This window comes from Sarcophilus harrisii, chromosome 6, assembly GCF_902635505.1.
Source record: "Sarcophilus harrisii chromosome 6, mSarHar1.11, whole genome shotgun sequence".
Taxonomy (NCBI): domain Eukaryota; kingdom Metazoa; phylum Chordata; class Mammalia; order Dasyuromorphia; family Dasyuridae; genus Sarcophilus; species Sarcophilus harrisii.
Genome location: NC_045431.1, coordinates 11,566,984 through 11,579,614, shown reverse-complemented (window position 1 = coordinate 11,579,614; position 12,631 = coordinate 11,566,984). Strand labels below are relative to the sequence as shown.

The following is a 12,631-nucleotide window of genomic DNA, read 5'->3' as shown; positions in this document are numbered from 1 at the left end:
TAATGTAAGTAAACTTTGTTAATAAGAGTTAACAATTAGAATTCAAATCTCTAATCTTTTACTCATATAATTTTCTCTTTAAACTGTCTCTTTGAATATTTGGGGGCTATGTTTATGGCCTTATCTGTTTATTCTGGCTTTTTGTTTTCTTTCTATTCTTATCTCAATTGGTAGGTTTCTTTTTTGTGTACATATGCATGGCAACCGATATCTTGGCAGGTAACAAAATTATACAAACAAACATGGATGTCCATCCCGTTATACCTAAATTTCTTTTCTGTTTTTCCCATGAATTTTCCTTCAATCTATTTACAAATGAGAGAAAGGAATGGGGAAAGGAAAGGAAAGGGGAAAGAAAAGGAAAGGAGAGGAGAGGAGAAATGAAAGGGGAAGGGAAAGGAAAAGAAGAAAATATAGGAAGGGAAGGAGAAAGGGAAGGAGGAAGGAAAGCAAGAAGAAAGGAAGGAAGAAAGGAAAGGAAGAAAGAAAGGAAGGAAGGAAGGAAGGAAGGAAAAGAAGGAAGGAAGAAGGGAAAGAAAGAAAAGCAGGAAGAAAGGAAGGAAAAAAGAAAGGAAGGAAGGAAGGAAGGAAAAGAAGGAAGAAAGAAGGGAAAGAAAGGAAGGCAGAAAGAAAGAAAAGCAGGAAGAAAGGAAGGAAAAAAGAAAGGAAGGAAAACAGATTCTTGTTGTCATGTCACAATATCTTATTTTCTTTTCTGAGGACTTAACAAGTGAATATTTGTCCTCTATAGATGCAAAATTAATTCTTTCTACTGTTTTCTTGGCAGTGAACTACAATCTGTTAGAGGTTCTAGATTTTAGAGGAATTCTAGAATAAGGGTGGTGGTTCTACATTGATTCTGCAATACAGAAAACCATAAACCTCCTAGAAAAGTCTTCACATTTGCATATCCAATCACTATCTCTTCCATTCCTTCATCATCCTTACAATTGTCCTTATCCCCCAAACCCTCAAATAACCTTCCTCCCCCTATCACACTGTAGTATAATCATGTGTATCTCATTTCTTTTCTCCTAGCAGAATGTTAACTGGTCTCGTGTTAGACTATAAGAGACTTCAAGGCATGAATTATGTCTTACTCATCTTATTCTCCTTTCGTCTTATACCCTGAACACAAATGCTTGTTAAATGAAATCCCAGTGTATTAGAATTATTCTGGGCAGAGTTTAGTTACTGATATAAAAACTGAGGGAAAATAAAAGCTCAGGAATGTATTCCTTACCTACCCTAACGTGGAATTAGGGTAAGGCATATTTGTCTACAATCTCTTTGTTGTTTACTTCAAATCGTCCAAGACTTGGGTCATTTGTTTTTCATTCTGGATGGAAAACAAGCATTCTTCCAAAAGCCATTTTGCTGAAAATGAAGCATAAATGTGTTCACTCCTGCCAGTAAATGGTGATTTTGAATAAACTGGACTATTGAGAGAAGAGAGTTTCCGTGTGTTAGCTTATCTTGGAGGGGACAGGCAGACAAAGTTTAGCGTGAATAAAGCATCAAACACCAAAAGTCCAGGATTGAGAAGCACTGGCTTGGGTTAACTAGAAGGCAGATGCCCCTCTGGACTTCAGGAAAGCTGAAGGTTGGCAGGAGAGGAAAACCCACACACTGAAATGTAAAGGGAACCCCTTTCAGAAAAGGAAGTACTCCCCATCTCTGAAAGAGTTGGAGGCCGGAAGAGCTTAGCATTTTCTGCAAAAGCATGAAGAGACAATGAATTTGCCTCCATTCCTCTGTTCCCAACTGCTCGTCTGTGTAAGACCCAATGAGAATGTGGAAAGTGTAGCCTTGGCTTTGACTAAGATTGTGAGCCTTCTGCCAACAGGGGACCAGACTTAGAGCCACGGATCTGAGGAACGTAAAGAGGTAAAGCCAGGATGAGCACCTTGTGCTATCTGAAAAGAACATGTTTAACATGTAACCTAGCCTGAAGACAGAAGTGATTTTAAAAAATACACCTGCCCATCAAAGAGCAATTCCAGCGCATCTAGTGGAACATGGATTCAGCAGTTGAGTAGCTTCCACAGCTTAATGGAGTGTTATAAGTTAGTCAGTCTATGAGCAATCATTAAGCACCTACTATATGCCAAGCACTGGAGGCAAACAAAAAGGAAAAGAGAGTCCCTGGTTTCAAGGAGTTTCCAACCTATTGGGGGAGACAACGAGTAAATAAATACTTACATACAAGTTCTTTGGAGAATAAATAGGAAAGAATTAAGAGAAAGAAAGATGCTATAATTAAGACAAATTGAGAACAGCTTTTTGTAGAGGTTTGAAACAAACAGATTGGATCATCCATCACCAACACCAAAGTCCTGCACCAAAGTGAACTTCATGAGGACTCCCCAGAGAAAGACTCCTGATCCCAAGTTACCTTGGTCACATTGATCCTTACTACGATTACACCTTCAGTTCATGGTGAGGCCCTTCTCTATCATCCAGGGCTTTGCAGGTTTTTATGGGTGAATGATTTATAACTAACTTTTCCAAGTGCTGAGTTCATGGCCAGTTGTTAAAGGAAAATCATATCAGCAAAAACTTGTGGGATACAGAATTAAGAGTGTAGCCCACCACAGGCTTATTCCAAGAACTTGAGGAAGCAGTTGTCTCTAAAGGGACCCAACCTACTAATAATTCCTGATATGAGTTTGGGGAATGAGTCCAGAAGGAGAGATACTTCAACTTTTAGAGAATTTGTGAGATAGAGATCCCCAATTATGCTTTATTTTGGTTCCTTAAGTAAATCAACCAAGGTTATTTTAGGCAAAATTTAACAATTCCAAAGGTTTGTCCTCTTATCAGAATCCCCATTTCACGCCAACTTTTTTTCTCCCCATTCCCTCCTTCTCCACCAGCCCCTATGCCATGTAAAAAAATGTTCAGTCCTACTAAGCTCCTTTTCCCAGAGATTGAAAATTATTTAAATAACTCATTCAGGATAAGGACTTAATCATTTAATGTGTTTCATCTCCTATTGGTATTTGCATTTCAATAATCAAAGTTCAGAATCAAAAACAAAATTAACCCTCCTGAGAAGGCAATGAGCTCCTGGTCAACAGTGTTATAAAGGAAAACTGCCTGGATTTTGGACTCAGATAATTTGATTTTGATAATGCTGTTATTCACTAGCTCTCTGTTCTTGGAGAAAAAGACACTTATCCATTAAGGCCTTCTGTTTTCTCCTCTATAAAAGGAGAAGACTAGAAAGCAACATGGTATAGAGGAAAAACAGGCTGGCTTTGACATCGCAGGACTCGGGCCCAAATCCTGCCTCTGCTATTCCCTACCTTGAGGATTCTGGAAATACAATGAAATTTCTCTAGACTTAAAGATTTTTGTCAGTAAAAGGAGGTCAATAAACTAGATTAGATGAAAATAAGTTTGCTTCCAGCCTTTAATCCAATAAGATCCTTCCTTGACTTCAGAATCTCTGCTTCTATGGTTCTCTCTAAGAATACTAACCCTTCCTAATTTATTGTTCATTAAATATCAAAAAGAGATGGCAAAAACTCTTTGTAAAATATAAGATCCTATGATGCCTTCCAGTCAGATCCTTCCCATGTATAAAGCAGACTAGGGTCAAGTCAGATTTTGGATATACTGGGTAAGTAACTTAAACTTTCAGTGCTATGGCCTTCTCTATTCAGGAGGATGATTTCTTGTGAAATGGATTGCTTCTTTTTGTGAAGGAAGGTCTAACGACAGCAAACAATAATCTCTACTAGTCTATAAATTAGAAAATATATATTAACCTGAACTGATAGGAAGTTTCTTCACTCTTCAAATCTTCCCCCAAAGATAAATATCAGAAAGTATTACTTATGGTAGAATTTGAGCCCCTTTGTTATTAAGGATAGAAGGATGTGTTCCAAAGGTCCATCCTCATTGTAAGAAGTAACTCACAAGATAAGGGCATGAGGAACACGGAACAATTTCAAGCACGAAGTCATAGAAAGAAATGAGAGAACTATGGCAGAATTGGAGCTTTCTCCAACCCTGACCTTCTGTATAGGAACTGTGCTAACTGGACAGAGGGACATGAGTAGTCACTTCCTCTAGAGTAAACTGAAGTTGGCAACTCCTCACAAAGTGGACAGAAGAAAAAGAGGGGAGAACAGACAATGAGACAGAATAATATAATGATCCTAAAGTCATTCCAACAGAGTAGCTCAGTTAGGAGATTTCAGGGATAGAGTAGCTTTTTAGGAGGAAAGGGGTTTTCAAAAGCCTTGGGGGTGAATAGGAAGATATATATATATATATATATATATATATATATATATATATATATATATATATAATCATAACTTAATTTTATTATATATATTATATTTAATTGTATTAATTATAATATAAACATATAAGATATATATATATATATATAACCATAACTTAATTTTATTATATATATATTATATTTAATTGTATTAATTATAATATAAACATATAAGATATAATAATATTATTATATATTATGCATATTATTATAATTTAAACTGAGTAATTTTCCTCATGTGTGGAATATAGACCTTTTGTATCCATACCTGATGGATGACATCATAGGAATCTGGAAAATGGCAGATTTTTAATAAATGTTTGTGGATTAATTTATTCATCAAGTTCCATAGAATAATAGAAGTGGAACGTATCTTAAGCATCTTCTTTTTACAAATGTATAAACAGAGATAAAATAGACAAAGTGCCTTGCCCAAAATCTCAAACATAATTAAACAACTAGGCTTCTAATTTGAACCTAAGTCTTCTAATTCAAATTTAACTGAACATCTTTCTTTCATAGAGCACTGCAACTTTCTGTACTCCAGAATCTTCTCCATATCCCCATCAGGACCAATATCTCTATAAATGTTAAATAGGAAAGGCCAACCCATTTCACACATTGATATATTGAGACAATTGCAATAGTTATAGAGAGTATGGCAGCAAAGAATCAAGATTAGAATAAGATGTTACATAAATTCTTTTGATTATTTTCTTTTAAAAAGAGTGAGGGATTGGGGAGAAGCAGAGTAGTTGCTGGCACTTAGCCATGATAGTCCATCTAATTCACCCATATGAAGCTCACAAATTGTTGTACATGCAAGTAATAAGCTTGTGAATGAGCAGGAGGAAGATCTATGCATCCAATTAACTACTACTTTAGAAAATGCTCAGGTACCAATGTTATTAGGGTTGATGAATAAATTAAAATGCCACAAACTTCGTGCGGTCCATTTGCAATGCAATCTTTTCTCCTGATGTTAATGAATATTTCCACTGGTTGTGCAGTGTTTAGATGAAAGATTTCTATAAACTTTAAGGAGGCTTTTTATTCTCTTGCAATGTTTTTTCTCACAAAAAAAAAAGAACTTTGATTTAAAATCAAAAGAAAACTTGAGAGAGAACAGTGAAATACAATCATTGCCACAAAGTACATATCATGAAATGTCAAAATGTAATCATTACTCCTCAAACGAAAGAGTTAATTCATAATTAACAACATTGGGTTCTCAGAAAGAAGCAACTAATTGAAAAATAGAAAGTCAATACTCCACTAATCCCTGGAATCCTCATTTCTTTTCCCATTTAGCTGGTCTTGTTAAAATCTTTGTCCTTCCCCTGATCGAATAAACAATGAATCAGAAGCAACAAAACCAGAATTGTAACTCCTCCTCCTTCTCGTGTGTGTGCGTGTGCGTGCGTGTGTGTGTGTGTGTGTGTGTGTGTGTGTGTGTGTTTGACTTTCATTTTAAGATGGGGCCTTTTTCATCCCTTAGTATCCAGCATGAGTGAGTCCACATATTAGTTAGCTTCTGTTACCAAGGCAACTGACTCTCCACAACAAGCCTAGCAGCATCCCTGACTGGCACCAGGAGCAGCTTATTCCCAGATGTCTAGCAATCACTCTGGGCACGTCATTTTTACTGGGGACTTTTACTGGATGACCTCCTGGGTCTTTGGGTGATCGGCGCATTACTTCATGCATGGCTGTCTCTCTGTGTAAGAGTGATAACGAGGAAACAGATAATTCTGACAGGCCTGAGTTTATCCGGTTGCTACTTCTGGCCTCTGCTGGGGTAGACAGGATGCATTCTCTCTCACTGTCTCTTTTTCTCTTTCCTGTTCTCCATGCGTCTTCCTTTCTCTCTCTCTCTCTTTCTCTCTCTCTCTCTCTCTCTCTCTCTCTCTCTCTCTCTCTCTCTCTCTCTCTCTCTCTCTCTCTCTCTCTCTCTCTCTCTCTCTCTCTCTCTCCTCCTTTATCTTTACTTCTCTCTGCTTTTTCTCTTCCTCCTCCCTCTCTCTCTCCACAGACACACACACACATTCACTTACTCTCACTCAATCACACTCACCACTCTCTCTCTCTCCTTTCTCCAGCACTATAGCCTTCTTAATGTAGTTTAATGGCTTTGCAAAGAAAGCCAGGCAGAAGAGCACTTGCCTCAGTACCTGTGGTCGGACCATGACCTAGCTCATCATGAACTTGGAAGGGCTTGAAATGATAGCAGTTCTGATCGTGATTGTGCTTTTTGTTAAATTATTGGAACAGTTTGGGCTGATTGAAGCAGGTTTAGAAGGTAAGGGAGTGCTTTTTAGTGACTTCTAACATTGCTGTTTTATCATACTTATTTCTTAAGGGGATTAAGTGAGGTCCTGAAACTAGACTGGAAAAACTGTGTGCTGGGATGGACTCAGAGGGGAAAAGCATCTTTTCTATTTATGGACAATATATAGGATAAACTTTATGTAAGTTTCCGGCAGTGTTTTTACAGCTATCGTGCTAAAAGAATAAAACTGTTCGAGAAAAGGATTTTAGGGAGAATACTGTGACAAGGAAGAAGTTTTAGGATGGATATTATCTATTTTACTGATAGCTCTGAGAAGAGCATTTGTATAGGAAGCTGATGTAGCTTAAGAATTGTTTAGGAATTATCTAAAAGCAGTTCAATGATAAATTGAGAAGGGCACTTGTTTGTTTTCATGCAAATGCATTTAAGACAGAAAAAGTGCATGTATTTATCTTCCAATCACATGGTTTAAGATTGTGTGGCTGATTATTTGGACAGCTGAATCTCTGTTTTCAGTGTTGCCTGCTTTACAAATCTAGAAGTCTGTCATGGGAAGAAAGCCCTAAACTCAGGGAAATGAGCAACTTTTACATACATTCTGGTTAGCTTCTCACTTTCAGAGTTTGGATATTTACATTGGGCTGGAATCATTTTTCATCCCCTTCTTAGCAAGAAATCTCAGATTATAACATGTCTGCTGAACATATATCATTGCCTAAATTGAATTTTCCTTGGAGCGTCTGAGTAAATTCAGTTTGTGATTATCTTGCTGCCCTGAACATTTTTCAAAGTGTGCATAGCATACATCTGTCATAGAATATACGTAGCATACAGGCTATTTGCTGTCTCTTCAGATCTGTCACGGACGTGATTAAATTAAGCCAGATAGTCAAATTAATTGCAGAGAAGTTATTGATTGATTCCAAATTTATCCTAAAGCACATGGTGGAATAGAATAAATATATGTTGCCCATTTCCCACCTACATCTCGGACAATATACTAAACGATCTCCCCATGTAGAATGTCTAGGATTGCTTTTCAAAGGATATATTTTATAAAATAGACAGTTAAATCTAAATATGTCACCGTGCTGAGGATTCCAAGACTCCTCTCTCTGTAATCTCTGGGGGTGAGGGGGGGTAAGGGGAGGGGCAGAAACAGGAAAGTGTGTCTCATTAAAATGAATCTTAAATGAGAAAGTTCTCAGGAAGCTGGTAGTATCTCCCTGTTAGAAACGTCTAAGAGTTAATCGGAGAAAAACTATAATTTTGGAAATGGTAGCTCTTCTTTAAAATGTGTTTTCTTTCTCATTATCATAAATACTATAGTTGGGGCAGTTATGTTTTATTTCAATACTTTTTTTTGAATAGGAAAGTGACCTGGAGCCTCCATTTTAAGCTTTGCCATTTATTCTATTATGTGGCAGCTACACTGAACAGAGTATTAAAAGTTCTAGATCTCTTTGTATTTATAAGTTAACATCTTAAGATTTTTGATTTTTGGCTTTGTGTTAAAGCATAGTTGGGATTCTTTTTATTTTTATTTTTTTAAGAACTTATACACTCAGCTTCACTATTTTAAAATTAAGTTCCCCTTTCCCCCTTGACCCCACGAAGGGATGCTAACCTTTCTGCAGGTATTTTCTCTGGCTTTGCATAATCAGTTCTCTTTTATCTTCTAGCTTTTGCAGTCTTGGAATTTTCCAGTCTGTAGCCAAATGAATGTTTTGAGAAGTAGGCATTCAGAAAAGTGTAAATATAAAATCTAGGTCTGGTTTCTAGGGTTTGTGGATAGAAGTATCTAAAGTAAGAAAACGCTGCTATAATTCACAAGAAATAAATCCATAATGTCATATGTGAAAGCTTCTGGCACTGAAGAATAAATAGCATTTTTCACTTTAATATTAGTAAGTGATTCTATGTAGTCCTACTGGGCATCTTAGCATTAAGAAAAGTTTGAGATCAGATACCAATTAACAGTATTAACAAAGTGTAGCTATGATAATGGGTTAATGATATACTGAATCTTAAGAGATTGACTTTAATCAGTACATAAATAATAAAGAACAGGATTTGTTCTGATGAAAAGGATGCGGTGTTTATTTTAAGATACTCTCCTTTTTTCACTTTTCTACATCATTAAAAAATAACAGCTGATGACCACTTCACTATTTCCTTAGCAGTTTGATTTCTTTGTGTGTGTGTGTGTGTGCAGCCTTTCAAAATGTAGACATTGATATCTGTCATACTGTCGTTTGCTTGGAAAGTTTTCAGTTAAGAAACTAAGTATTTAGAAAAAAAAAATCTTGATTTCTGGTTGAACCCAAAAAATCGGCATGGATCCAATAGAAATTTACTTTCTACTTGACTGAACTATTTCCACTATGAAAGTCCAAGTTTGTATCCTGTAACCACCATCATTCTGCATTTTTTTATGTAGATGTAGTATTCTTATGGAGATGATGTATAGATGGAATGAATTTGTTTTGTAATTTATTGTTTTGTTGGTTAAATATAAATATAATTGATGTAAACAATAATAAATCAATAATCTGGACTATCTGTATCTGTTCATCTTTCAGAACTTTGTACTCTCAAGTCTCTATAAAATATTTTGACTGTATAGCATGCTACTGTTATAAATGTTTAAGAAAAATATACATACATAATTCTACAAACTCTATCATATACCTAGTATTTTTTACTATTCTTTTTGGGGAAATTTTGAGTTTCAAATTCCCTCCCTCCTTCCTCCTTCTTTCCCTAGCCAAATAGGCCCTAAAAAGTAGACATATTTTAATGGAATAAATTGCAAAGTAGTTATAGAGATACATATTATGAAAAGTGAGTATGGCCAAAGCTTGTCTGTTTCTTAATGTGTCGGTGTTAGAATTCTATTTTGAAATTTAGAAGAGGAGGAATGACTTGGGTCTTGCATTTAAGTTCTCTCTTCCATCATTGGAATTGGTATTGTATTAGATCTTTAAGACAATATTTCATTTTCCTTTCATAGGGGGTACATCCTTTTCCTCCAGGCTTTAGGGCATGATAACAGAATGCTAGATTGTTAGTTAGAAGAGGACATTGGGTGTCACCTAGTGACAGAAGAGGGCCCTGAGGAGAAAGAGGTTGAGTGACTTACTTGTTATGTTGTGTTACAATATGCTGATGAGGCCTTATCCAAATGTAAATGAAATATAAGCCCATGATTACTAATACTAGCTAGAATTTTAATTTAACTTACAATTTCAATAATAAACTGATTAAAAACCCACTTTAGAAAGTTTAATTATGCTAATAGATTTACTTTGAGACAAGACTAGAGCATAACTACACCATACAACAATATGTAAATAATAGTCATTCCTTAAAAAGAGTTTTAACCAAAATTCAAAATTTGGTTCCTGGCTATATTAAATATTAGAACTAAAAGCTACAATACGCAATAGTCTAAAATGCAAATGATTTTCTGAACTGGTAAGTACTTTTTAATAGTTTTCTAATTTAAAAAATCATTGGCATACCATAGTAGTAGAGTGACTGTTAAGCATGTTGAAATGCTTTTCTGAAAACATTTAGGAAGAAATTATAACCAATTTTAATGGTAAAAGCTACTTTATTATTTCTCTGTACAAGACTAGTATATGGGGGAAACACATTTTGTTATTCATATATTTAATAAGCTCTACTGGAAGAGTTCCTGGATAAAGAAGGGGAAAAAATACTACCTTCTACAGTACATAAGAGAATAGTATACCAAAATCAGTATTTATTACTGCTTAGAACTTTGTCCAATACTGCATCTTACAGCTTAAAAACAACAAAAACAATCAAGTTTTGTACATAGTTGCCCTTGAATAATCAGTTAATAAAAATCACCAGAAAATTCAAATGACTTGAAAACTAATTGACTTTCTTTGAAGTCGATTAATTTCCCAGTAACCACCTGGTAATATTCTTAGAGATTTCCTTAAGGAATCTAATGATATAATTAGAAGAACCAAGAGCAATCATTTCTGATTCTCTAGGCAAGGTTTAAAAATTACAGGACTTCAGCTTTCAAAGTAATGAAGACAAGTCGACTCACTTAGAGTAAATGTTCATATGCCATTCATTGTGGGATTTTCTGGCAAAAAAAAAAAAATAAAAATGTTATCTGTAAAAGGGTTCCTTGTTGCATCTCCTTAAGTCTCCACCTGTGGTGCACTAGAGTCAGCATTTCACCCCACTCACCCACCCTCTGTGGTACTCTCCATCCATTAACACTTTACTGGGTATGGAAAGTGAATTAATGAAAATGAGTCAATGGGATTTCATTCTCTAATGAAACTGTTAAATCTAGGGATGTTTGGGTTATTTAGACAAGTTAGGAGGTAAACAGGAAAAGAATACATGGCCATTGCCATAGCCTAGTGTTTGATTAAAGTTGAAGATGATAAAAGATGAATAAGGTGGAGATCTTGTTATTTTCATCTCAACAAGTCTGAAAGACTGGAAATGAAAGAAGCCCTTAAATCACTTTTGTTACTCTTGATTCCTTCTCTCACAACAGAAATCATCAAACTGCCGTATGATACAAACATCTCTGTTTACTAAGAGCATCAGTATAGACATTTTGCTCTAAATATGTATGAAAGGATGATATGTGTAAATACACATGATATGTTTCTATGCACATGCGTGTGCATGTACAGAAAGCACACATATGTCTCCATCTATTAATTCCTATATACATATAATTGTATAAGCAAACACATGGGTATATGTATTTATGCATATGTAGTTATATTATAGAATTTAAACTCACTTCAATTTTATATCAATATTAGCAAGTATCCAGAATTATTCATTAGTCACAAGATTTGGGTTTTTTTCTTACAGTCACAAACACATCCTTTTATTTTTCCATCTACCATCTTAATCGTTTTTATTTTGGGAAAAGCCCTGTTGATTAAAGGAGCCTTGATCTATTGTCTTAAATTACCCTATTGGATAGAATATGACCAAGAGAATAAAGGACTGGATAAATAACTAAAATTAGAAAGTAGAGTTTATAGGCCTAATTCACCTTGTACTTAAATTACTTCTTCAAAGTAAATGAAACACTTGGGAGGTGTGTGATTCTTGCAATATCCTGGGATACAACAGTATTTACCACTTAGTAATGGTGTAGATACTGAACAAAACCTGAATCAATTTAACACATATGCTCCATTTTTAGATGTTAAAGGAGAAGGAAGGCAGCCAGTGCTTGTGGTAATGGGGGAAATGGGTACTGGGTCAGGTACATAGCCAGATTTTTAAGGTCATGTGGTATACCACCCAACACAAAGCATCTTGTTTCCACATGTTACAATCTGGAAGATTACAAACCAGTACAAAGTAGCCTTGTGTGGATTTACCCACATAAACTTTGTATCATAGGGTGTTACATTCAATCAAGATATAACAGAGAGAATTAATATACAAGATTATATTTGTCCACGTTGTCTGTCCAGGACAGATTTTCTTTATGTGGATAAATATCAAAAAGAAAAAAAAAGAACAAAAGAAAAATGAAGAGGAAGAATGAAATATAAGAACAGCAACATTGTTTGAACTGTGAGGGATAGAGTCAGAAGCAAAATAACTTGAGAATCCAAACTCAAAATGAATAAAAAGATCAGTTGCCAATTCATCTGGATAGATTTGTTTAAGTCATATAATTATAAGAATTTCTTAAATTAAGTGAGAAAATCTGTCTGGTTGTCTAATAGAAGATGGGGTTTCCAGGCCATGGTGTTGCTCTGGATAAAATGAAAATAACTGGACTCTGGAAATGAATGAACTTATAAAGAAAAATGAGCTAATTGGAGGAGGCTGGCAAATTTACACGTATACAATCTATTTTTAAATTTAAAAACATAAACTATTAGAGTTGAAAGGAGATTTAGAAAAAAATCTAGGTTAATCTCTGCATTTCACATCAAAGAATTGCGAGACTCTCAGAAGTTAAGTGAACTCATACAACTGATTAGAAGAGCGAAGACTAAAGTTTTAGATTT

General features: G+C 35.2%; 1 protein-coding gene across 3 annotated transcripts in view; it reads left to right on the top strand.

Annotated features, from left to right (window-relative positions):
* Positions 1-12,631, top strand: part of KCNIP4 (potassium voltage-gated channel interacting protein 4) — a 1,016,244-nt gene that overhangs the window by 579,076 nt on the left and 424,537 nt on the right. Inside the window, exon 1 of one of the 3 annotated variants that reach the window (XM_003773349.3) lies at positions 6,339-6,596. The exons of the other annotated variants lie outside the window; for them this stretch is intronic. Within the exon in view, the coding sequence (XP_003773397.1) occupies positions 6,497-6,596 (100 nt within the window). The 5' untranslated portion in view covers positions 6,339-6,496. Of the gene's footprint in view, positions 1-6,338; positions 6,597-12,631 lie in introns of those variants that run through there. 3 annotated transcript variants of the gene reach the window in all.